This window comes from Hyperolius riggenbachi, chromosome 5 (assembly GCF_040937935.1).
Source record: "Hyperolius riggenbachi isolate aHypRig1 chromosome 5, aHypRig1.pri, whole genome shotgun sequence".
In the NCBI taxonomy this organism is placed as follows: Eukaryota; Metazoa; Chordata; class Amphibia; order Anura; family Hyperoliidae; genus Hyperolius; species Hyperolius riggenbachi.
The window spans coordinates 30,595,206-30,622,498 of NC_090650.1; the positions used below are offsets into that span (position 1 = coordinate 30,595,206).

The 27,293-nt window shown below is 45.2% G+C and overlaps 2 protein-coding genes across 15 annotated transcripts in view; one reads left to right on the forward strand and one right to left on the reverse strand.

The window, feature by feature from the left end:
- The window catches only part of LOC137518070 (uncharacterized), a 107,006-nt gene extending 95,236 nt beyond the window's left edge, over nucleotides 1–11,770 (reverse strand). For 8 of the 9 annotated variants that reach the window (XM_068235320.1, XM_068235318.1, XM_068235323.1 and 5 more), the window contains exon 1: nucleotides 3,787–3,919. The gene's annotated coding sequence lies outside the window, so the exon portion shown is untranslated. Of the gene's footprint in view, nucleotides 1–3,786; nucleotides 3,920–11,648 lie in introns of those variants that run through there. The other variant, XM_068235317.1, reaches the window with a different exon arrangement.
- On the forward strand, nucleotides 4,084–25,410 carry ZNF467 (zinc finger protein 467). 6 transcript variants are annotated; one of them, XM_068235327.1, is made up of 3 exons: nucleotides 4,084–4,103; nucleotides 19,026–19,152; nucleotides 21,334–25,410. In XM_068235327.1, the coding sequence occupies exons 1-3, from the start codon at nucleotides 4,101–4,103 to the stop codon at nucleotides 24,990–24,992; spliced, it is 3,789 nt and encodes a 1,262-aa protein (XP_068091428.1). In that variant the 5' UTR covers nucleotides 4,084–4,100; the 3' UTR covers nucleotides 24,993–25,410. The 6 variants fall into 6 exon arrangements, with proteins under 6 accessions (XP_068091428.1, XP_068091426.1, XP_068091425.1 ...); XM_068235325.1 differs by lacking the exon at nucleotides 4,084–4,103 and adding an exon at nucleotides 5,098–5,186; XM_068235324.1 differs by lacking the exon at nucleotides 4,084–4,103 and adding an exon at nucleotides 10,800–11,313.
- Nucleotides 25,411–27,293: the final 1,883 nt, after the last annotated feature.

Below are 27,293 nucleotides of genomic sequence, written 5' to 3' on the forward strand. Positions count from 1 at the left end.
TGTTCCAGCTTGTCTGCTCAATGCTTTACCGGGAAACTGATCTAAAGATCGATCAGGCAGCCATGTTGTAGCAATGACTATCGTTCGATGCTATAGTTATCGAATCGAAAGTGCAATCTAGCTGCACTATCAAGTCAGCGTATGTCCGTTTTTAGTCAAATACTACAGTATGTTAGTTCAGGTAGGTGTACAACGCCACCCCTTTCACAAGACAATCTTAAAACAGCAGAACTGGCACTAAGTCTTTTTTTAATGAGGTGAAAAAAGATAATTCTGGCGTTTCGAGACACTTGTGGTCTCTTCATCAAGGTTAGGCATCCAAGCAGTGGCGTAGCTAGAGATCATGGGGCCCTCATATGAAGGCACTCTTAAAAGGGGCACTTGTAAAATGTAAAATATGTGCAAACCGATACAAATAAGAAGTACGTTTTTTCCAGAGTAAAATGAGCCATCAATTACTTTTCTCCTATGTTGCTTTCACTTACGGTAGGTAGTAGAAATCTGACAGAAGCGACAGGTTTTCGACTAGTCTATCTCTTCATGGGGGATTCTCATGGATTTATTTTCAAAAGCACTTAGTGAATGGCAGTTGCTCTGTCCAACTACCAATAAACTGTGTAGGGAGCAGGGAAGCTGTGCAGCGTCATGGTTTAGATCCTTTTTAGGGAAAATCTTTATAAAGAATAAGGCCTAGTGCACACCAGAGCAGTTAGGCAGCGTTTTTTGATCCGCTTGCGGATGTGGAAACGCTTAGGTAATGTATTTCAATGGGCTGGTGCACACCAGAGCGGGAGGCGTTTTGCAGAAACGCATACTCCCGGGCTGCTGCAGATTTTGGATTGCGGAGGCGTTTCTGCCTCCAATGTAAAGTATAGGAAAACCGCAAACCGCTCTGAAAAACAGCAGTTCAGAGCGGTTTTGCAGGCGGTTTTGTTACAGAAGCTGTTCAGTAACAGCTTTACTGCAACAATATCAGAAATCTACTACACCAAAACCACTTCACAAAACCGCTTCACAAAACCGCAAAATGCTAGGTGAAACGCTAAAGAAATATAAGAAAAAGCGTTTCAAAATCTGCTAGCATTTTGCGGATCTGCTAGCGGTTTTTGGTGTGTACCAGGCCTAAAAGCCTTGCTGAGAATCCCCTATGAAGAGATGGACTAGTCCAAAACCTGTCGGTAATGTCAGATTTCTACTACCTACTGTGACAACAACATAGGAGAAAAGTAATTTATGTCTCATTTTACTCTGGAAAAAAAAAACCTACTTCTTTTTTGTCTATGTTTGCACATATTTTAAATTGTACAATGTTTCGCCATAGTGCCCCTTTAAGCAATGGCATTTGCCTCTACCCTATGGATACGAGTTGATTCGGCAATTTACATTCTCATGCAATCAACACTGCACATATTTCATGGGCACTGAGACAAAGTCAGAGGGTGGAGAAACACAAGAAAGTTAAAGAAAACCTGAACTGAAAATTAAAGTCAAAATAAGCATACACAAGTCATACTTACCTTCCATGTAGTCTACTCCTCAGTGTCTTTCTCCTGTCCCGCATCCTGTTTGTCCACTGTGATCAAGGGAATTTTCCGTCCTCCATTTTGAAAATGGCCGTTACCCCATAACAGCTTTCTGGTCAGCACACAGTTAAACTATAATATTGCCCACTTGAGCCATAGGGAAACATGGACATTACCTGGTACATCAGTTTTCCTCTCAGCTATAACTGACAGCAACTGATATTTTACTGACAGCAACTGATATATTTCAGATCTGACAAAATATTGTCAGAACTGGAAGGGATCCTTGTCAGAAGAAAATGGTGAGCTTCTGAGAGGAACTGATGGCAAGGTAACTATGTAATGTTCATTTGAAGTTACCTCGTGTTTATTTTAAATATTTTTACTCAGTACAGGTTCTCTTTAATACTAAATACATTAACTACCTCCTGGGCCCCCTATGCTCCAGGGCCCCATAGCAGCAGCTATGGCTATTGCTACGCCCCTGCATCCAAGCAATATCGTTGGAAGAACAAGTAAACACTGTATTGGCTCAGTATAGGTGCACTTGCCACTTACGATGTGCAGTCGCAGGCACTGTGCACATCGCTAGCGGCAATTCCCATTACAGCGTTTACTTGTCAATCCGAAAATATTGATTGCATGCCTTACCTTGATAAAGAGACCTGGAAAAAAAGTATACAGCACATCTATGCACTTATTTAGGCACTTTTCAAGTCTTTATTTTGCATTTGATACTATTTAAAAAGTATCAAAGCCAGGCAATTTACCATCTGAAAACACTGTCAGCATGCATGTGAAATGGGGTCCTTTGAGAGGTGTATGAAATGTCATCGGTGGTATACTGGGCTGATGTGGGTGAATGCAGGTATACTGGTGTGTATACAATGGGATGGGGAAGGGGAATGGTGGAATCTATCAGTCACTATGCTGTCTGTCTTGGGGGTCTCTGGGGTCAGGCGATTAGGGAGTGAGGAAAGGTATGGAGGGGTGTATCAATGTAATGGGTGGTATACTGGGGTGAGATGGGTGAATGCAGGTGTACTGGGTGTATACAATGGGATGGGGAATGGGACTAGTGGGATCTGTCAGTCACTATGCTGCCTGTCTTGGTGGGGTTCTCTGGAGTTAGGTGATTGGGGTGTGAAGAGAGGTATAGGGGTGATATGTGTGTGGGGGGGGGGGGGACAGGTGTATGAATGTAATGGGTGGTATACTGGGTTGAGGTGGCTGAATACTTTACTGGGGGGGGATTCTGGAGTCAGGTGACTGGGGTGTGAAGAGAGGTATGGGGGATGGTATGGATGTAAGGGGTGGTATACTGGGGTGAGGGGGTGCATGTGAGAGTGAGGTGGGGGAATGAAATGGTGGGATCTGTCAGTCACTGTACTGGGGGTCTCTGGGGCCAGGTGACTGGGGTGTGAGGCGAGGTATGGGGGATGGTATGAATGTAAGGGCTGGTATACTGGTGTGTATACAGTGAGGTGGGGGAGGGGAATGGTGGGTTCTGTCAGTCACTCTGCTGGGGGTCTCTGGAGTCAGGTGACTGTGGTGTGAGGAGATGTATGGGGGATGGTATGAATTTAAGGGGTGAATGCAGGTATGCTGGTGTGTATACAGAGAGGTATGGGGGGAGGGGAATGGTGGGATCTGTCAGTCACTCTGCTGGGGGCCTCTGGAGTGAAGTGACTGGGGTGTAAGGAGATGTATGGGGAGAGGTGTATGAATGTAAGGGGTGAATGCAGGTATATATAGAGAGGTATGGGGGGAGGGGAATGGGGGGAGATCTGTCAGTCACTATGCTGGGGGTCTCTGGAGTAAGGTGACTGGGGTGTGAGGAGAGGTATGGGGGGAGGGGAATGGTGGGATCTGTCAGTCACTCTGCTGGGGGCCTCTGGGGTGAAGTGACTGGGGTGTAAGGAGATGTATGGGGGAGAGGTGTATGAATGTAAGGGGTGAATGCAGGTATATATAGAGAGAGGTATGGGGGGAGGGGAATGGGGGGAGATCTGTCAGTCACTATGCTGGGGGTCTCTGGAGTGAGGTGACTGGGGTGTGAGGAGAGGTATGGGGGGAGGGGAATGGTGGGATCTGTCAGTCACTAGGCTGGGGGTCTCTGGAGTCAGGTGACTGGGGTGTGCGGAGATGTATGGGGGTAGATGGGGGGTGTTAATGGATGGTATATTGGTGTGAATGCAGGTATGCTGGTGTGTATACAGAGAGGTATGGGAGGTGTAGCGGGGTGTATTATGGGGCGTCTCACCCGTCATGCCGCTTCTCTCGGGTGTGCGGCTCTCGGGAAGGGATCTCCTCACCCGCTCTGGGTCACCGGCGGAGCGAGGTGGCTGCCGGGAGCCGTAGTGGCAGCTGAGCTGAGGGGCGGAGCAGATGGAGATCTGGCCCCCGGAAATGAGCGGTGCGCTGGCAATGTGTGTCCCCCATGTGTTCCCAGCACAGGTGGGGGAGGAGGGGTGATGATGCTACTAGGAGGCGGAGCCGCTGCAGCTTGTGGCCGGGGATGGTGACGAGGGGGGTCCGGGCACGCTTATCACAGGGGCACCAGAGGAAGCCTTCTAAATGGTGGTTCTGAGCTCCAGTCTTTCTAATGGGAAGAATCTGCTCATATTACAGCACTCAGATATGTTATTATAGTGCCCTCTCCTGTATGCAGCCTCATTCACAGCAGGTCCCCCTTTTGTGTTTGCTTCCCGTATTACACCCCCCCCCCCTCCATGAGTGCAGAATTCAATACAGAGCCCCCCTTTATTACACATCCCCCCCATTTGCTTTGCTGCTCCTTTATTGCACCCCCCCCCTCCTCAGCACAGCACAGGGCTTCCCATTACTGTGCCTTCAGTCTCTAGTGCTAGCAACTAGACATCTGTGCCAACAACTGATCCACAGTAGTCATTGGCATAGCTCCCATCTGTCCCTCTTTTGGAGGGACAGTCCCTCTTTGGGAGCCCTGTCCCTCTTTCTTCGTCATGTGTCCCTCTTTCAGGACTTTGTCCCTCTTTCTATGTAAATATATATATTTCTCTACTAGAAAACGTGTTTGATCGACTCAAACTTTATTCCCATCCTTTAAATTGATGTATTACTAATTTTAAAATGTTAATACAAAGGAAAATGAACCAGGATAGAAAGGACAAATGTTGTTTTAATTATAAAACAACATATTTTTGTTATAAAATCTTTATGGTATGTGTGATGGGGATAATATCAGAGGTGTGGCCTAAGTGTCCCTCTTTCTAATCTCAAAAAGTTGGGAGGTATGCATTAGTGCCAACAAATTAGTTTCAGCCACTAGATTTAAAGAGCAAGAGAACTGTAGTGAAAATAATAAAATTGCTTATTTTTTTTACAATATTCATTTATCAATTATTTGGTCAGTGTTTCCCCATCGTAAAATCTTTCCTCACCCTGATTTACATTCTGACATTTATGCAGGGGTGGTGACATCTTTAGTTCTGCCAGGTGATCTGTACAGGTCTTTGCACAGAGGGGGATATTGCATGTTTGGCAGTTGGAAATAGCCATTATTTCCCACAATGCAATGAGGCTCACAGATGGCAAACTGTCAGAACCGTGGTCATGACATCACACACAATATTGGCCATACAGACTTGAATTGAATACTATGAGCCCTCATACTATATGGAGGTGGGAAAATTGATTAGCGATTGGACAATCATAATTGAAAATGTGTATCAGACTTAAAGAGACACTGAAGCGAAAAAAAAATTATGATATTATGATTTGTATGTGTAGTACAGCTAAGAAATAAAACATTAAGATCAGATACATCAGTCTAATTGTTTCCAGTACAGGAAGAGTTGAGAAACTCCAGTTGTTATCTCTATGCAAACAAGCCATTAAGCTCTCCGACTAAAGGTCCGTACACACGCCGGACTTTAGGCAACGACGGGTCCGTCGTTGCCTCCCGCTGGGTGGGCGTGCCAGCGACAGTCCGGCGTGTGTACGCTCTGTCGTCAGACTGATACGGCTGTTCCTGAGCGATCCGCCGGGCGTGTGTACGGACCTTAAGTTAGTCATGGAGAGGGCTGTTATCTGACTTTTATTATCTCAACTGTAAGTGAACTGTTTACTTTTTCTCTGCTAGAGGAGAGGTCATTACTTCACAGACTGCTCTGAAAGACTCATTTTGAATGCTGAGTGTTGTGTAATCTGCACATATTATAGAATGATTCAATGTTATAAAAACACTATATACCTGAAAATAAAAGTATGAGAATATTTTCTTTGCTGCTAATCCTCTAGTAATTATTCATAGTACACAACCAAATCACTATATCATATTTTTTTTTTCGCTTCAGTGTCTCTTTAAAGTAAACCAGAGATCTGGCTATCTAAAGAGTTGATACTTACCTGGGGCTTCCTTGTGCCCCATAAACACGTGCGAGTCCCTCACCGTCTTCCCGTGGTCTGCCGTTTAGCCGCGATTAGCCCCGGTAATAGGCTCAGTCACGTCAGTCTGGGTCTACTGCGCATGCGTGGTAGACCCAGACTGGACCTGACTGAGCCTATTACCGGGGCTGATCGCGGCTGAACGGGAGACCGTGGGTGGACGGCGAGGGACTCACGTGTTTATGGGGCGGGAGGAAGCCCCGGGCAAGCAAATCTTTAGATAGCCAGATCTCTGATACACTTGTAAAAGTCCCCCATAGCATTGCATTAGCAAGCACTTTTCAAAATCACCAGCGTTTAAAAAAATCTTGTAGTGTGAACAAGCCCTAACAGTCTATGTAGCCAAGTCATCCCTTTAATTACTGCCATGTTGGAATTATGCGGTATTTGTGGCAAGTTCGATGCAGCATTGTGTAGCCCAATAACCTGCATAACTTATGGTGCATACAGACATCCAGTTTTGATCAGCCGATTTGACCACTTCCACATAGTATGAAAGCTTACCTACAAAATCTGCTCATAGTAGTCAAAATCTGTTGGCACTCATACTGCAGGGAGGTGGTAAAATTGGCCAGTGATTGGCCAATCATAATTGGATGTGTGGATGCACCTTAAAGTGAACCTAAACCGAACGAAGGAAAAAAGAGTTTCACTAACCTGGGGCTTCGGCGCAGCTGTCCTGTGCCTGCGCCCATACTCTAGGATCCTCCGTTCTCCCGCCGCAACTTAGTTTCATTTTACTCCGACCGGGAGACGGCAGGCCACTGCGCCTGTGGGGCCCTCGCCACGCGTAGCTTCAATCGCATTGTCGTCCGCAAAAGAGTCCTGCGCGTGCAGGACAAGGTCATGCGCAGGACACTATTGTGGACCAAAATGCGAGCGAACCTACGCGTGGCGAGGGCCCCACAGGGGCAGTGGCTTGCCGACTCCCAGTCGGTGTAAAACGTAACTAATCTGCGGTGGAGGACCAGTGCAGGCACAGGACAGCTGCATCGAAACCCCAGGTAAGTAAAACTCTTTTTTTCCTTCGTCACTTTAAAACCCCATACACAGGCTCAACAGCGGTCTTTTATGCTTTTACAACTTTTGTTGTGAAACAAGTTGAAACACCTAAAAAAAGTATTTTGCTATTGTCCAAAGAGCTGATATGATTGATAAAGGTGGCCATACACTGGTCGATTTGCCATCAGATCGACCAACAGATAGATCCCTCTCTGATCGAATCTGATCAGAGAGGGATCGTATGGCTGCCTTTACTGCAAACAGATTGTGAATCGATTTCAGTATGAAACCGATCACAATCTGTGCCGCTGCCGCTTCTCCTCTTCTCCGCGCTAGGCTTCAGGGCTCCAGCTTCACTGAACTTCCTGTCCGGGGGAAGTTTAAACAGTAGAGGGCGCTCTACTGTTTAAACTTCCTGCCGGGACAGGAAGTTCAGTGAAGCCAGCCAGACTTGGAGCCCAGCGCGGAGAAGAGGAGATCGGGGACTCACGCCGGCCGGATCAGGTAATGTATTGCTGCGATGTGGCTGCTCTCGGCTCCGAACTACACGGAAATACCCGATCTCAGTCAAGTCCGCTGTACTGCGCAGGCGCCGGAAACTTGTGCCTGCGCAGTAGAGCAGACCCGACGGCGATCGGGTATTTCCGTGTAGTTCGGAGCCGACAGCCGTCAGAGCGCCTGCGCAGGAGCCGGGAAGGTAAATATTGACGTCATCTTTCTCGGAGGGCTGCAGCGAGACCCCTGAGGGACGGAGGATGGCGTGGGAAGCCTCATTAGGATCCGGAGGCTTCCCCCACCCGAGGTGAGTACCCCCCAGGGGATCTTTTGATGTTACAGATCCTCTTTAAGAAGGATTGACTTCTTATCAGTATTTTCAGCTCTTTGAATAATAGCAAAATACTTTTTTTTAGGTGTTTCAACTTGTTTCACAACAAAAGTTGTGAAAACATAAAATACCGCTGTTGAGCGGGTGTATGGGGCTTAAGAACCGGTTCCCACGTCCAGCTGCAGGTGGCATGTTTTGCCGTGGCCAAACCATTTTCTGTTACCTGCACAAAAAATTGACATTGTTTACCATCGATTTGTCATCTCATTGCATTTGAGCTTAGGGGGATGTAACCACAATTGCCTCAGACTCTAGGAGCTGCATGAAGCGTTCGGGGAAATCTCAATTGACATTGGTGCTTGACTAAACAACAGCAAACAATGTGAGAGGAACACATCCATTCATCTCAATGATGGTGCAATTACGACGAGCTGGATCCCGAGCGGTAAACGCCGGGGATGGATACCAGTAGCCGTCCATCTAAACCGGTTTTTAGGGTGCATACACACATCCAATTTTGATTGACCTATGATTGGCCAATTTTTTTAACAGGTTTAGAATACTATAAACAGATTGTGTAGGTATGCTCTCATACTGTGTGAGCAGCATGGTGGTGTAATGGATAACACTCTCGCCTTGCAGCGCTGGGTCCCCTGGTTCAAATCACAGCCAGGGTATATCTGCATAGATAAACAAAAGTGGGGACACTGAGAACCCAATATAGTGTAGTAAGCAAAACAATAGGTTGGAATTGAAAAGTATATAGTGTATTACTCACAAAAGTGGGTTACCTCCTAGGTAACCACTGTACAGGCAGGTGGGGAGATTAGACCTGTCCTCACTCAGGATTAAAAGTCGCTCGCTGTAGATCAGGAAAAAGAGATGGGGATTGACCCCTCCACCAGGGGTGGATATTGGTCATATACGAGTGAACAGAGGCGCAAGCTGGATAAAAGGTACTAAAAAGTTTAAAATTCCTCAGGAGGTGGTGGTGGACTCGCCTCCTTGAAGTAGACAAGATGCTGTCAGCTTTTTAACAACAGGTTTATTTATATACTCCAGACAACCATGCAACAGGTTTTGCAGGTATATTCTGGACAGAGGCGCTTATTGTGACCTTGAGACTGTGCTGCGTGTACTCCTATTTGGTATTGCCTGAGGAAGCAAGAATATACCTGCGAAACGCGTTGCATGGTTGTCTGGAGTATATCAATAAACCTGTTGTTGTTAAAAAGCTGACAGCATCTTGTCTACTTCAAGGAGGCGAGTCCACCACCACCTCCTGAGGAATTTTAAACTTTTTAGTACCTTTAATCCTGCTGGCGCCTCTGTTCACTCTTATATTATCTGCATAGAGTTTGTATGTGCTCTCTGTGTCTTCGGGCACTCTGATTTCTTCCCACATCCCCAAAACATACAGATAAGTTAATTGGCTTCCCCCTAAAATTAGCCCTAAACTACAATACATACACTAGAGGATATAGACATATGACTATGGTAGGGATTCGATTATGAGCCCCTCAGATGGACAGTTAAAGAGACTCTGTTACAAAAAAAAAAAGTGCTCCTGGGGGTATTTACCTTGGGAGGGGGAAGCCTCTGGATCCTATCGAGGCTTCCCCCATCCCACGGTTGTCTTGCTGGGCCCCTCTGAAGCCACAGCCGACAATTTGTCAAGCTGTGGTGCAGGCACATTAGCGCCTGCAATCAGGGCTGCTGAAATCTGGAACCGGGAGACATCCGGATAGTTCTATACGGATATCTCCCAGTAAACCTGTGCGGGGGGAGGTCAATCTTACCTGTCTGACGGCTTCTTCGTCCGTTCCTCGGTGCCTCCCACGATGCGGTCCAAGCGGCGGTCACGTGATTACAAACACTTCCTCCTTCCGGGTTGAAGGAGGAAGTGTTTGTAATCACGTGACACGCGTGGAGTGCATTGTGGGAGGCGCCAAGGGACGGACGAAGAAGACGGCACAGGTTTACTGGGAGCTATCCGGATAGCAACTATCCGGATGTCTCCCGGTTCCGGATTTGAACAGCCCTGCCTGCAATATTTTCTTTCCCCAGCTCAGGTGCAGTAGTAGCTCCCCGATGGGCTAAGGTGGAAAAGGCCAATCCCAATCGAGTCTATTCTACTGTGCAGGCGACTTGCGCATTAGAGCGGACCCGACTGCGATCAACTATTTCTGCCTGATCCCGACCCGAGAGCCGCTACTACGCTGGAGCCGGGAAAGGTAAATATTTACATGGCCGCCGTTTGGAGGGGCCCAGCGAGACTGCTGTGGGATGGAGGAGGACGGGGGAAGCCTCAATAGGATCCAGAGGCTAAGGATCCCGAGGTAAGTACCCCCAGGGGCACTTTTTTACATTACAGGTTTTCTTTAAGTGACAAGTCAATATACTCTGTACAGCGCTGCAGAAGATGTTGGCGCTATATAAATGCTAATAATAATTATACTACATGGAGGTGGTAAAATTGGTCAGTGATTGGTCAATCAAAATTTAAAGTGTGTACCAGGCGTCAGATGTGTCAGTGTTTAAAGTGAACCTAAAGCCTACCAAAAAAAATGAGATTAACTCACCTGGGGCTTCCCTCAGCCCCCTGCAGCCGATCGGTGCCCTCGCAGCCCCGCTCTGACGATCCAGGACCCGCCGGCGAACACTTCCGGTTTGGCCGTCACCGGCCGACAGGCATGGGAACGCGAGTGATTGTTCGCGTTCCCAGCCTGTATATCGCCCCCTATGCTGCTATTGCGACCTCCTGGCCGCAATAGCAGCATAGGGGGCGATATACCGGCTGGGAACGCAAACAATCACTCGCGTTCCCATGCCTGTCGGCCGGTGACGGCCAGACCGGAAGTCGTCACCGGCTGGTCCAGAAGCATCGGAGCGGAGCTGCGAGGGCACCGATCGGCTGCAGGGGGCTGAGGGAGGCCCCAGGTGAGTTAATCTCATTTTTTTGGTATGCTTTAGGTTCACTTTAAAGGGATGATTTGGCAACCCTGCTAACAATATGATTACTTAATCTAGCTGTGAATTAAACATTCACTTTCTGATTTGCGCTGTGCAAAGATCCAGCTAAGCCTCCACTGAATCAGGTTCCAGGAAAATTCATATACTGGATCATCTCTGGTAGTTGCATATGATCTGCTGTCAGATTCTATTTTCCTATGTTGACAGCGGGGGAAGGGGAGAGGCCAGGAGGATTGTAGGAGATGTAGTCTCTGCGCACCCTGAGCAGGAAGCAGACGGCTAGCTGGGAGCAGTGCATGATGGGAAGAAGCTGGGATCCTGAGCTGTGGACTAGGCAGAGTGTTTAACCCTTGCATTGCTGTGTGCGGGGGTGAATGACAGGCTAACCCTCAGCTGCCCCACTCCACCCTCTTCGTATATCAGAACCCAAGAGCTGACACTCCAATGCCTCCATCCTGCAGCCCCCTGTCTGCTGGCTCTCTCTACTGTCCTGTGTGTGACTTCCAGCCCTATCCTGGGGTACAAAGTACCTGAAGTGCCACCACCATGTCCTGCATAGGGGTGAGTAGACGCTGCTTCGCTCCTTTCTGTAATGGTCCTCAGTCCCCCAGGTAGTGATGTATCCAGAGTAGAAGGGAGCTTTAGCCAACATCTGCATAGTAAGTGTCAGTTAGCTAGACTGTTGGCTGTACTGAGTGGATTATCTGTACTTATGATGCCCAGAAATCTCCACTGCAGACCTTACACTGTGAAGATGGCAATACATAGCAGATCAGGTAAAGGATCAACAACTGCCAGATGTGGACCGTTTACCTGGATTGCACTACTAGATATTGGACTAATTTTCTGCAGTAATTATTTAGGTTGAAAAAACAACGTTTTGTAAAAAATAATACCTTTTTAATGGCTAACTGATCGAGTTAAATGATGCAAGCTTTCTGTGATCTAGTCCCCTGCTTCAGGCATATTTCCAGATGTTAGCTGAAGTAAAACACTGATGCAGGTAAATAGTAAACACGAAGATGACAGTTGTGCTGGTTACTGTTTATCCGTTAGGTGTCAGGTGATCAGCAGGCTGGAGCCAGTGAGTTAGTGCAACCATACATCAATTCCAGCAGGTTTCTGAAGATCATGAAGTCAAATCAATCATGTTACATAAGGAGTCATGAATCCTGTTCCACAATTTAAACCTTCTGTTAATGTCTTGAACATTTTCATAAATTTGGGTACTTATCCGTTAGCCGGGCGCATCCGGCAGGTGGCGCTGTTGTTGCTAATTCCAATCATAATTACTTCACGCAACAAAACTGTGAATGTAAACGGCGCAGGTGGCGCTAATTGCATTCCTAGTTAAGGTAACGATATGTATATTAAAAAAGTGAGATAACCCCCTGCAGCCGATCGGTACCCTCGCAGCCCCGCTCTGCCGCAATAGCAGCAAAGGGGGCGATATACAGGCTGGGAACGCGAACAATCGCTCGCGTTCCCATGCCTGTCGGCCGGTGACGGCCAAACCGGAAGTGTTCGCCGGCGGGTCCTGGAGCGTCAGAGCGGAGCTGCGAGGGCACCGATCGGCTGCAGGGGGCTGAGGGAAGCCCCAGGTGAGTTAATCTCATTTTTTTTCCCCCGGCTTTAGGTTCACTTTAAATGACAAATAAGCCGGCGGCAATGTAACAGAACAAGCTGCCAGTTTCGTGTCTCGCTCTCCTCCCCCCCTTGCCCTCTCTCGTATAGAGCCCTGGGGGGGGACATGCATGTCCCCCCAGAGTCGTTAGTCGCGGCAGGGAATCCTGCTTGTTTTATTGCGACGAACGACTCTGGGGGGACACGAGTCCCCTCCCCCCCCCAGGGCTGCCAGTGTTCTATACGAGAGAGGGCAAGGGGGGAGGAGAGCGAGACACGAAGCCGGCGGCTTGATCTGTTATATTGCCGCCGGCTTATTTGTGATTTAATTATCTCACTTTTTTAATATACATATTGTTACCTTAACTAGGAATGCAATTAGCGCCAACTGCGCCGTTTACATTCACAGTTTTGTTACGTGAAGTAATTATGATTGGAATTAGCAACAACAGCGCCACCTGCCGGATGCGCCCGGCTAACGGATAAGTACCTAAATTTGTACTTTATTTTTGAAGTTACCCTTAACAAGTACTTTTAGATCTTGCATGCTGTGTCCTGGTTCACAGAAGTGTTGGCCCACTGGTGTGTCCATTTTACCCTCATTGATTTTAAAGCGGTGATGGTTCATTCTTGTGCGCAGTTGTTGTCCTGTTTCTCCTATATAGATTCCTCTTGAGGGGCATGTCATGCAGCGTATCATGTATACAACATTGGATGTCTCACAGGAAAATTGGTCTTGTATTTGATGATATTTCTGTGAGTTTGGTATTTGCATTTGGCTTGTGCCCAAAAATTTTGCAGTAATTATTGTTATTGAATTATAGAGCGCCCACATATTCCGTGGTGCTGTACAGAGTAAGAAACAAACATGGGGTACGTAATAATACAGACAATGGTGTTATTTTTTTTTAATTATTATTATTATACAGTATTTTGTATAACACTGACATCTTTTGCAGCACTGAGTATGTTGTTTTGTCACTTGACCTCTTAGCAACTGTTCCACACCAATTGGCGTGAGCAGCGCGGCAGCCTCAGGACCATTCCACGCCAATTGATGTGAATGGCTGGGGGCGGAGATTGCAGGGGACTGAGCCCACCTGATGCGCAAGCACCACCGCTGGAATGACGGAGCTCCACTCTGTCATCAGCCTCCCAACTGCCGTCTATTTACTCTGTACAGTGCTGCGATCTACGGCAGCGCTGTACTGGGGGTTGTCCCCCTGGACAGCAAGGAAGCAATGCGCTGGCAGAGGCTGAAGCCTATGACAGCTGATTGCACTGATTGGCTGGCGGGGGGAGGGAGGGATAATTAAATAATAATACAAAAGAAGACATTTATTGTTATGTTAATAAAATAAATATTTGTAAAAAAAAACAAAAAAACATCTTGGGAGAAATTAGACCCCACCAACAGAAAGCTCTGTTGGTGGGCAGAAAAGGGGAGGGGGGAGATCACTTGTGTGCTGAGTTGTACAGCCTTGTCCTTAAAGGGAACCAGAGACGAAGCACCCTTGTGTATTTTACCATGTATAGCAGTAAGAACATTAGAGAAAACATTTACCATGCTCTCTGTTTCATCCTCACTGCTAAAAGTGTCTGTTATCAGCAGTCATAAGAATCCCAGACTGAGCATTCAATCTGGCTTTGCAGGGAATGATTATAGCAGAGTCATTATAGCAGAGCCACAAGGGGGCAGGCTTGGGCTTGAAAAGACACCACAGAAGACAGACTCAGCTATAATCTTTCCGTAGCAAAGCTAGACTGAGTGCTCAGTCGGGGATTCTTATCAGAGGTGATAACAGTCAGATTAAACAGAGAACAATGAAACAAAGAGCAGGGTAGGTGTTTACTGTCATGTTCCCACTGATTTATAAGGTAAAATACAAGAGGGTGCTTCATCTCTGGTTCTCTTTAAAGCTGCAGTGGCCTATTTTGTAAAAAATGGCCTGGTCACTAGGGGAGTTTAAAACCGCTGTCCGTTAACGGTCCCTTTGAGGGGCTCACAATCTAATCCCTACCATAGTCACATGTCTATGTCTGTATCGTGTAGTGTATGTATCGTAGTCCAGGGACACTTTTTAGGGGGAAGCCAATTAACTTATTTGTATGATTTGGGATGTGGGTGGAAACTGAAGTGCCCGGAGGAAACCCACACAGACACGGGGAAAACATACAAACTCCGTGCAGATAGTGCCCTGGCTGGGATTTAAACCAGAGACCCAGCGTTGCAAGGCGACAGTGTCATCTTCTACACCACTGTGCTACCCAGATCTTAACACTGCACCACTAGATATTGGGCTAGATTTCTGCAGTAATTATTATTATTGATTTAGAAAGCACCCCTGTATTCCGTGGCACTGTAGAGAGTAAGAAACAGAAATGGGGTACATAATAATACAGACAATGGTGTAAAAAAAAAACCCAGACATAATACAGAATTGGTAGACATCATTTAAGTGACAATTGTAACATGACGAACAAAATCTAGCAATTTCCAAGACAAAAAAGGGTGAGAAATGTGATTGCGCGTCATTCCTTGCTGCTGGCTTTTATACCGCTATAATATGGTACAGAGATATCTGGCTGTTGATTGGTTGTCACTCCCGACATTCTCAATCAAATAAAGAGCAGATTGTTCTGATTGTGTTTCAATCACAAATCAAACAAGGAGATCCAAAAGGAAACCTGAGGTGAGAGGGATGTGGAGGCTTCCATGTTTATTTCTATGTAAGCAATGCCAGTTGCCTGGCAGCCCTGTTGATCTTCTGGCATAAGTAGAGTCAAAACCCTGGAACAAGCATATGGCTAATCCAGTGAAACCTGAGTCAGAGTACCTGATCTGCTGGATGCTTATACAGGGTCTATGGCTAAAAGTATTAGATACATATTATCAGGAGGAATGCCAGGCAACTGGTATTGTTTAAAAGCAAATAAATATGGCAGCCTCCATATCTCTCTCCCCTCAGGTCCCCCTTAACAAGCCAACCACGCTATTGCCACATAACAATCTTACGCTCACTCCACTGGTTACCCATAAAATGGAGAATTTGAAAGCTCAATCTACACGATACAATTCCACATGCGATCGATCGAATCCGATTGTATCGAGTTTGATTGTATTGATTAAATCCGACATGTCCGATCTGGACTCAATCGATAGTGTGATCGATTTTGCATTGTTATCAATGCAAAATCTATCACACTAGCGATCGAGTCCCGATCGGACATGTTGGATTTAATTGATCCAATCGAATTCAATCAATCGCACGTGGAATTGTATCGTGTAGACGGGGCTTAAGATTGACTTATTGACTTTCAAATCCTTGCACAATCTAGGCCCTGGATACCTAAAGGATTAGTTGCAACTGTATCACCCCTCACAATCTTAGATTAATAGAAACTAATAACTTGGTTCCCACCTATTCCCCCCCCCCCCGCCCCCCAAGTCCACTTCAAAACCTTTGGAGCCAGAGCCTTCTGTCATGCTGCCCCTACACTTTGGAACTCCCTGCCACACCTAATCAGGACATTTCCATCCCTGGGAGCATTTAACCACTAAAGCCTAACTGGATGAATATATTTGTCCATTGTAGTTGTGGAGACTGCACCACCAGTTTGTTACTAAATTAGGCATATGTTGTATCATTTTAACCGTGAAGAGTTGTAGAATATAACATTTTGGTGTGTCTTAAAGCTTGGACACACTTCACATAAAAAATGGGTAGGGACAAACTCAATCCAACATAAAAAAGTAATTTTCAAAAATATGATCAAACTTGGGAAAGTCTTAACAAAACTACAAGAGACATGTGTGGTAACATTTTAACCCTGATAAGTTGTAGAATGGAGTTTAGAGAGTTTTAGGGTTGAGGCCTATGTCTTGTGTATTCTTTTTAGTCACAAACTGAATCAAAAGCAATACATTTTCGCATATTCTGAAAACAAAGTGAAAGAATATAAGAGAAAAAACATGTATTGTTACCTTAGGAACTTGGCTTTTTAAATATGTATGCCTATGGGAGAAAAGCGCTTTACAAATGTTATTGTATTGTAAAATTTCACATAATTTTTTGCAATTACAATTTCGCTATTATGATTGTAATTACGAAATTTACATGAAATTTTGCGCAACCGAAAGATACCAATACAATCATCACAATTTTGCATTGCTTTTTATGTGGTGCTGCAATTTACAGAGTTCATAGTCATGTCACTAACGCTAAATACACACTAGATGTTGTAAATTTACATTAGATTCGATAAAAAAAAAAATCAAATCTAGCATTTAACCCATTACAAAATGCATAATTCCTATCTGACTTAACTGTCCTTTAGAGGAATAACCAATATCATCCCTGTCATAGTCATACCCCTGCCATGGTATTATGTACTTATATATAACACTGACATCTTCTGCAGCATTTTACACAGTACATTGTCATGTCACTGACTGTCCTCAGAGGAGCTCACAATCTAATCCCTGCCTTAGTCATAGTCTAAAGTCCTTATCCTAGTATCATTACTTATTTATTTAGGTCATGCTGAAATACAATACAATACAATACAATAACATTTCTATAGCGCTTTTCTCCCATAGGACTCAAAGCGCTTAGGCTCTCTCAGATTCAGTAATTGGTAGTAGAATGAAGTATTCACACAACAAAAGTTATAATTCTGCAAATGCCAAACTGAACAGGTGGGTTTTCAGTCTGGATTTAAACACGGCCAGGGATGGAGCTGTCCTGATCTGTTGAGGTAAGGAGTTCCAAAACGTAGGGGCAGCATGACAGAAGGCTCTGGGACCAAAAGTTTCCAAGTGGACTCTGGGTATGACTAGATTATTAGATCCTGTGGATCTGAGAATGCAAACCTTTACAAGTAAATTGGCAAACCTTTACAAGTAAATAGTCATGTCACTAACTGTCCTCAGAGGAGCTCACAGTAGAATCCCTATCATAATCAGTCTAATGTCCTAGCATATTATTATTGTGGATTTATACAGTACTGACATCATCGGCAGAACTTTACAGAGTACATAATCATGTCACAGACTGTGCTCAGAGAAGCTCACAATCTAATCCTGCCATAATCATAGTCTTCTTATGTGCTACCATATTATTATGTATTTATATAGCACTGACATCTGTAGCACTTTACAGAGCACATAGTCATTTCACCGACTGTCCCTTAGAGGAGCTCACAATCTAATCCTACCAAAGTCATAGTGTACTGTCCTACCATATTATTATTATTATGTATTCATATAGCACTGGCATCTTCTGCAGCACTTTACAGAGTGCATAGTCATGTCACTGACTGTCCTCAGAGGAGCTTACAATCTAATCCTACCATAGTCATAGTGTAATGTCCTACCATATTATTATTAAGTATTTATATAGCACTGGCATCTTTTGCAGCACATTACAGAGTACATAGGCATGTCACTGACTGTCCCTCAAAGTATTCGTTTGTTGGTTGTATCTGTATGTCATTGGAATTTGAATGTTGTTATGAATTGGGCACCGGCAATAGGCGGAGGTTGAATTACTACGGAGAACATAATTCAGGTGTCAGCAATAGTCGGTCCCCAAATTAGGTGACCGAGAGGAAAATTAGGCAATCCTCTGCCTTCACCGCCGGGTCCGCCATCACTGCGATAACCCGGTCCACGTGGCACCAGGTGCATGTGTGACATCATATTGGTAGTGCCATGTGGTACAGACTATCGCGGCAACAGCGGACATGGTGGTGATGGCGGGGGAGGCCAGGAATCGTGGCGGCTGACAGGTGAGATGTAGGAGAAATCCTAATAAGACAGTTCCACACAGGGGTCCACCCATCAAAACCCTTCTGGAGCTGCCCCTGTGCTGTTGGCTGTACAGCAATAACATGGTCAGTCCGTAATGGCGGCCCTCAGACTCGGAGTACTTCCTGGGGACTCTGCGGTGAGATCCTTCCTAGGGGACATCCCATCCACCCTGAGGTTTATGGTGCTCTAGTGATGTCCAGTTGTAGGCAATCCCCACCCCACCCGTGTCAGTAAGCCTGCTCTCGTTTCTCCGCCCTCCCATTGCAGAGTGTATTTGTGATATGATTTTTCATGGCATGTGTGGTGCAAAAATTGAGACTATTGGTAACATAATATACCACTGATAGTCTAGTTTGGTTAGCAAGGCTTTTTTTTATTGATCTTTCCTGATTGTAGCCTTCTAACCTCCCCCAACTCTATCCCCTAACACTAACCTTCATACCGATATGCCTAAAGGTGCCCGCTAATGATAGAATCCTTTTTTTTTTTTCGTCCAACCTTACCATTTCTATGTATTATGAGTATCCATTCGAAGTATATTCACTCTGCTTACCCCTCCACTACGTAGATTTGATAAGATTGGATAAAAAAAGATTATATCATTAATGGTCACCATTACAGTAACCTTCCTACACATACGCCTAACTCTAACCGATATGCCTAGGGGATGGGTCATACTCGGATTGCAAAATGCAAGTGCGAAAAATTAAATTCCCGAAGATTTGCACCGCAAAATCACAATTGTTAGGCAATTGCGTTTTTGTGATCCGAGTGTAAACCAACCCTGAGGCGTTCCACCTCAAACATCTCGGTGATCTTTTGTGATCGATCTTTGCAGGTCCCGGTGTCCTTTAGCGAGGTGGCGGTGTGCTTCACGGAGGAGGAATGGCGCCACCTACAGACCTGGCAGAGGGAGCTCTACAAGGAGGTGATGCAGGAGACTCTGGACTCACTGCTGCTATTAGGTGAGGGACACGTTGCAAAAGTCAGATAGGACACTTTCATTTATATCTAAAGCACCTCTGGTAAAATAAAAATGTAAGAGGTATGCTAATGCTATAAAGTTATATTGCCCCGGCATATAGTGCTATTAGTAAAGGGGCCCATACAATGGTAGATGATTGATCGATTCGATCGATCAGAAATCGATTGGTCAATCGATCGATTTGCAGCTGATTTCGATCAATTTGATCTATCTGACAGGATGGAAAATCTAGGTCGATCTGCTGCTGGCAGCAGATCGATGGCCCATAGAGTTGCATTGGATCTAATGGTCCAATAATGCATTTGGTTTTTCAATAGATTTCCAATAGATTTCATTCTGAAATCTATTGGAAATCTGTTCCTAGTGTGTGGCACACATCAGATAGATTCCTGTCAGATTCAACTTGACAGGCATCTGACAGAAATCTATCTGATCGTCGAATCTGCTGTAAATCTATAAGTGTATGGCCACCTTAAAGGATACCACAACTGACATGTGACATGATGAGATAGACATGGGTATTACAGTGCCTAGCACACAAATAACTATGCTGTGCTCTTTTTTTTCTTTCTCTGCCTGAAAGAGGTAAATATCAGGTATGTAAGTGGCTGATTCAGTTCTGACTCAGACAGGAAGTGACTACAGTGTGACCCTCACTGATAAGAATTTCCCCCTTTTTTATCTCTTTCTTGCTCTCAGAAGCCATTTTCTTCTAGGAAAGTGTTTTATAGTTGGAATTTCTTATCAGTGAAGGTCACACTGTAGTCACTTCCTGTCTGAGTCAGGACTGAGTCAGCCACTTACATACCTGATATTTACCTCTTTCAGGCAGAGAAAGAAAAAAAGGAACACAGCATAGTTATTTGTGTGCTAGGCACTGTACATACCCATGTCTATCTCATTATGCCACATGTCAGTTGTGGTATCCTTTAAGACTCACCGTCGCCCCAGTTCAGCCAAGTTCTTGACACGTAGACCTGCTCCTTATCAGATATAGAAACCGCCAAGAGGGCTCTGCGGCAGAACTCGGCTGATGCAGGGCTCCAGTGAGTCTTAAGCTGGCCATACACTGGCCCGATTTGCCGCCGTTTCAACAGCAGATTCGATCACTGGGATCGAATCAGCTGCCAATCGTTCACGCTACACGCCGAATTTCGATCCATTTCATCCGATCCCGCCGATCGCTCCGTGCGGAAAATTACCGTCGATCGCCCACGGGTAGGGAGCGCGTCGCTAGCGGCGTTCGAGTGCCCGACGACCGACGCAATAGAGAGGCAATACATTACATGCTCCGCCGGCGCGACTGCCCCCGGTCACCGCTGCTTCTTCTCCGCTCTGGTCTCCGGCATGCTTCAGTTCCTCCTGCCCGGCAGGAAGTTTAAACAGTAGGGGGCGCTCTACTGTTTAAACTTCCTGCCGGGCAGGAAGAAGTAAAGCATGCTGGACCTGGAGACCAGAGCGGAGAAGACAGTGGAGACCTGGGGACTGGAGTCGCGCCGGCGGAGCAGGTAATGTATGCGGGCGGGGGGAGCGGCGGCAGCACCACCACCACAACAGATTGTGAACGGTTTCAGGCTGAAATCGGTTCACAATCTGTTTGCAGTAAAGGCAGCCATACAATCCCTCTCTGATCAGATTCGATCAGAGAGGGATCTATCTGTTGGTCGAATCTGATGGCAAATCGACCAGTGTATGGCTACCTTTATTAATAGCCCCAACTGCCGGGTCAATATACAATTTTAGCATTAGCGTACCCTTGACTTAATTTTAGGTGCGCTTTAATATTTGTCTAAAAACACAATATTTATTTTACTAATAGCCTGTTCAATAAGAAAAAATATGTTTACAGAATGATTTAGTTTACTTAGCTGCAGATAGAGTGGGGAAAGATTGGAATTTTGGTCATGTTTTTAGCGCATGGTCAATTTTTATTTTTTTGCAAGAGACCAAATCAAATATACCAAATATAATGATTCTGCTGCTACTTCAACGATGTTACTGTTTTTATCTTTTGTGAGTGTATAATTATGCACTGTCCCCAATGTTGGTGCTTATAGTACCAGCTTATGTTTAAATTTGACAATTTCAATAAAAGTTTTTGAAACTAAAACCTTTTATTTTTTTTTTGTATTTTTTTTTTTTTGTATTTTATATTTTTCAGAAGAGCTTTCTGGGCCTCCTTTGAAAACAGAAGACTATATTTCTGGAAGCACAGAAGGTTCAGTATGGAAGTTGGAAGACTTGACCCAGTGGGACACAGTAGATACAAAGACTTGGTGTGAGAGGTACAAGAGTCTCCTAGGTGTGCTGGACACAATCTACCACCAATGTTCAGGCTGCCAGCAGGTCCTGAGTAGCTGGTGTCTTCTGGTGGAGCACAAACTAAGACACCAGAGATGTAGATCGGATGAAAACCACCCAACAGTCATTCCAACCATCCCACCTACCAGACACAAGCATAGGAGCTTCAATAATTTCCATAACAGCATGGTGTGGGCTTCACCCGACCCGCTGCAGGGACCTTGGTCAAGACAAATTCTTCCTCATAATGAGGATCTGCAGACAGATATGGAGAAAGTAAAAACTGGAACATACAACACAGCTCCAGTGAAAGTGGAGAATTTTGAAACTACACATAATAGTGGTCAAGTGAGCAAAGTGGTGGAAAACGGAAAGAGGACTTTAAAATGTTTTCGCTGCCCAAATACCTTCACAGACTTTAATCTTTTCATGGAGCACAAAAAGTTGCACAAAGAAAACAAGAGTTTTACCTGCTCTGACTGTGGGAAGAGTTTTGTCAGAAGGTCAGTCCTGAAGCTCCACTGCAGAACTCACACTGGAGAGAGACCTTTTGCCTGTTCTGAGTGTGACAAACGTTTCAGCCAGAGATTCAATCTGGTGATCCATCAACGCATTCACTCGGGAGAGAAGCCATATAAATGTCCTTCTTGTGATAAAAGTTTCCGTTATAAGCCAGCTCTTATGAGACACGAAGGCAAATGTGTGAAGACTGGTCAGAAACTACGTCCTGGGGGAAACTCACAGATGCCTTATCAAACTGTTGTCCAGAATAAGGCTCAGAGCTTGTCCGGTACACAGAAAGCATCTTCATTCCCACCTTCATCAAGTATCAAAATTCCTGCACCACCATGCTCGTCCACCAGTAATTCTCCTTGTATGAAGACTTCCTCACTGCCAACGTCCTCTGGCTTTAATTCAGAATGCTCTAAGCCACCAATTTCCTCACCCACCACCAACCATCGTCCTATGGTTTCTGCACGTCATTCACCCTGCAGGCCTCTCTCTGGATCTAAATGTCTACCATTGCTAACAAATTCCATCTGTGAAAAATCTCATTCCAATAGTAAGGCTTTGTCTGTAACAACCCCTTCTGTGCATTATCAGTCTAGTAGTAAACCTCCATCTTCATCCACTTCTTTTAAATGTGATATTATGCCACCTTCATTTCCACCATCTTCTGCACACAATCCCTCTGCTAAAAAATCACTTTCAATCTCACCTCCTTCCATCTGTCAAGAGTTGAGTCGTTCTTCAGACTCCATTGTCTGTCACCAGTCCCGTATGACGTCCAGCCTAGCTTCCACCTTTCCACCACAGCAGATGGGTGGTCAAACAGTTGTTTCATCAGCCTTGAGTTTAGCAAGTGGAAATCCTCAGTTGGTTTTGCCTCATTCAGTTAACCCACCGTTTGTGAAATCTTCTTCAGCTTCATTGTCTAACATGAGTCTGGCAGTAGGTTGCCAAACCTCAACCATGATGTCTTCTTCTACCCATCAAGGTATAAAGGCTCCCACTGCTTCAATAACACCCAACTATCATCCATTAAATACAAAATATAATCTACTGACAACTCCTAATTCTGTTCTCAGAAAAACAAAACCTGTTGGTACCTCTCCATCTGCCACCCGGTTTCCACTGACTATTAACCCCTCCTTATCCCCACGTTTGGCTCTCCAATCTACTGCTACAGCCCCTTCAATATTCACACCCTCTCATCATCCATCATCATGTCAGAAAAATCCTTCATCTACACTCACCCCCATCTGCTATCCACTTTATACTAAATATTCCTCTTCTGAGCGTCCTGGACTTCATGTTAAACGGTCACCATCTCTTAACTCAATCAGTTATCCTTCTCATACTAACCTCACTTTAACATCAGTCTTAAGTAGGAAATCTGCAACAGGCCTTCCACTACATCCCAACCTCCATCAACCTTCAGGCAAAAATCCCCATTGCCCTTTGCCACCATCAACAGAACACTCATTTCTGCCCTCTTCAGTAATTCCCAAACCTGAAGCTACATCACCATTGGTCTTGCCATCACCACACTCTAGTCTGCATGGTAATAAACCTTCTGGCTCACCATCCTTTATTGCTCAAAGGTCTATGCCTCACCTTCCAGTCCCACTATGCGAAAATTCAGTCTCGCCTCCAACACTAAAATCTTCAGCACTGAACAGAAGAGTGATAGAGAACTCGTCTAAAAGAACAGACATTCAGGCAGCTGATCAAGCAACACCACCAGGTGAAGAACTGTTCAAATGCAGCCAGTGTAAGAGGTCTTTCTCAAACCTGATCCAGCTGATGGATCATCAGAAGACCCACTCAGGAAATATGAACATATGTTTAGAATGTAATAAGAGCTTTCATAGGAGGTCCACGCTCCTCCTCCACAAAAGAACCCACACAGGTGAAAAGCCGTACACTTGCAATGAATGCAGCAAGAGTTTTAGCCAACGATTTAACCTTGTGGTCCACCAGCGGATTCACAGTGGGGAGAGACCTTTTACGTGCAGCCTGTGTAACAAGGCTTTCCGGTACAGAACGGCCCTATTGCGCCACCAGAGACATGCTCTGTGTGTGAAACGACAGTCTGCTGGAAATTGTTCCACTGTTAAGCCAACAGTTCCTCCATCAATGAATAAAGCAAAGCGTTATGTCACCTCTCCAGGTTCTTCTGTTAGCTCAGCTTCACCTATTGCTTCATCTTGTTCTGGTTTGTCCAAAGCTGAGGGAACGAGAGAGCCAGCAGGAGCTTCAGAAGATGTCTTGGCTAAGTCTCCTTTATTACCATCTACATCAAAATCATGTCCTTTGACTGGTGGAGACATCACAGCAATGACTCTGGCACACACATCTCCCAACAAGGTTCCTATGATAACACAATTACTTGTGAATAAAAAAGATAATATGGTGTGTAGCGTTCCTGCTGCTCGCATTGTATCTTCTTCTACCTCTCAGACTCCATGTTCTCTTCATCAGGACCTTCTCCATCCAGTGTCAAACACTCCATCATCTCTTTCAGCCGTAGCCCTGAAAACTGACCAAGGACCAAACTTCAAACCCTTTGCTAAACCAAAAATCAGTAAAACTGACCCAAAACGCTCAGGTTATAACTCAAGAAACAACATACCGACCACTGAGAGGTCACATTCTGAAAGAACACTGTTTAAATGCGATCGCTGTAAAAGATGCTTCTACAAGGCAGATAAGTTTGTGGAGCACCAGTTATTGCACAGCACGGCTCGCCACACGTGCATGGTGTGTGGAAAAGCCTTTAGCAAGACGTCGCAGCTGATCCTCCACTTGCGCATTCACACGGGAGAGAAACCCTATTGTTGTTCTAAATGTGGCAAACTGTTCAGCCAGAAATTCAACCTCGTAGTTCACCAGAGGATTCACACTGGAGAGAGACCTTTTCAATGTGCCGCCTGCAATAAAGAGTTCCGGTACCGCACTGGCCTTATCAAACACCAGAAGTACAGGCTGTGCTCGCAGCAGACGTTGGTCTCATGATTTACAAGGCGAGATTTTCTCTGTAAGGCTCAGAGGTCCAGAGGAGCCTCCTCCACCGACTCAGGGAAATGACAAACTCGCTGCTAGTTCTACTGAAAATGCGATGAGTCAGTCAACCCGAAACTGGTGCTTAACTAATGAAGGGTGCCAGGGAGATCAAGCCTACACAGATTTCCTTTGTCTCTCATACACTTGTTTGTGGCTAATGCTGGTTTCTGTAACATTTACTGCATGTTCTTCGCACTGAGTGTTCTGTTCATTCAAAGGGTGTCTGTTAAAATACCAACCGTGAAATATGGTGGTGAATTCCCTTACTCCCTACCATTCCTTATAAAGACCTCAGAAGAGTCCCCTAACTGCCAGAAATGCTTTAGTAACTGGCCACAGGTTTACCAAATAAAACTGGAAGTCCGGTCAAGCTGTTTTCTTTCTTTTTTAGTATAGTGGGAAGGCATTAGAACCATTATGAGATTATTATTGCAGTCTATGCTCCTGTTGGATTGATTTTTTTTCACATCCTGTTGCAGATGACATAACAGGAAGTGGGCAAAGCTGTGTATGGCATGCACCGATGGGGGAGTAAAAATAATAAACAGTCGTGCTCCAGACTCAAATACACCTGTGCACTACAGGTGTCTTCCAAGATGCATTCCAAAGAGTCAGCACCGACTTTAGTAAAAATAGCTCTTTATTGGTAAAGATTAAAAGATCATGATGTAGCAGACAGCGACAGCTCCGCTGTTTCGGGCGATCCGCCCTTTCTCAAGCTGTATAGCGTAGCATCAATCATGTTGATGCTACGCTATACGGCTTGAGAAAGGGCGGATCGCCCGAAACAGCGGAGCTGTCGCTGTCTGCTACATCATGATCTTTTAATCTTTACCAATAAAGAGCTATTTTTACTAAAGTCGGTGCTGACTCTTTGGAATGCATAACAGGAAGTGGGTACGTCTTTTCAAGACTACATGTAGAGAAGGAATCGCACACCACCAGAGAGGTGCCGGATCAAAGCATAAGTTCAAGAAAACTTCAAGAAAATCCAGAAGATCCGCACACTTGATGAACCAAGTCCATTCAAGCATAGTGACATAGTGACAGTTCCATTCTATAGACCAACAATTTGTCAAGGTAACAACACAGAATCGTGAATCGTTGGTCTATAGAATGGAACTGTGTCCCTATGCTTGAATGGGCTTGGTTCATCGAGTGTGCGGATCTTCTGGATTTTCTTTTCAACACTATGCACAAAAAGTGTTTTCATATTGCTGTCTGTTACCCCAATGATCTTTCTCTTCTAAAGATGGTCAATGAGATGGGAATAATTTCAAGTTGATTCAAATGTTATGTTAATTTTATGCAAATTATATTCAGCTCAGAAAAAATAATCCAAGGCAGTGCTGATGATTTTGATTGGTCTTGTTCTAAGCTGAATACGTTTGCATACAATTAGCAAAATCATCATCCACTAAAAAAAAATGATTAGCATTTCATTTACCAGGTCTGTTGGAGACTCAATGCGTACTTAAAGGACAATTGAAGTGAGGGGGATATGGAGGCTGCCATATTTTTTTCCTTTTAAAAATACCAATTTCCTGGCTATCCTGCCGATCCCGTGTCTATAATACATAGACCCTGAACAAGCATGCAGCAGATCAGGTAGTTCTGGCATTACTGTCAGATCTGCCAAGATTAGCTGCATGCTTGTTTCTGGTGTTATTCAGACACTACTGCAGCCAAATTGGTCAGCAGGGCTGCCAGGCAACTGATGTTGTTTAAAAGGAAATAAATATGGCAGCCTCCATATTCTTCTCCCTTCAGTTGTCCTTTAAAGGATAACTGAAGTAAGAAGTATATGGAGGTTTCCGTGTTTATTTCCTTTTAAACAACATCAGTTGCCTGCCTGACAGCCCTGCTGATCTATTTGGCTGCATCTGAATCACACCAGAAACAAGCATGAAGCTAATCTTGTCAGATCTGACAATAATGTCAGAAACAACTGACCTGCTGCATGCTTGAGTCTATGGGTAAAAGTAGGATAAGCAGGACAGCCAGGCAACCGTTATTGCTTAACTACTAGCCGGCCGCGTCACGGCAATCGGCGTAAAGTACTGGGGCTCTGTTTTGCACGGGATTGCGCGCAGATTGCGCGTGCATCTCCTGCTTGGTGGGCGCTCCGTTTTTAGTCTCCGAGCGGCGATCGCCGCTCGGGAGACTATAAGATGGCCAAACCGCCATCTAATTACCTGTACAGCGCTGCGATCTGCAGTAGCGCTGTACTGGGGACAGCTGTGAGACACGGCT

Excerpts from the sequence above, each read along its gene's own strand:
- ZNF467 (XM_068235324.1), top strand. Across the intron at positions 19,153-21,333 it reads GGACTCACTGCTGCTATTAG|AAGAGCTTTCTGGGCCTCCT; the intron begins GTGAGGGACACG and ends TATATTTTTCAG.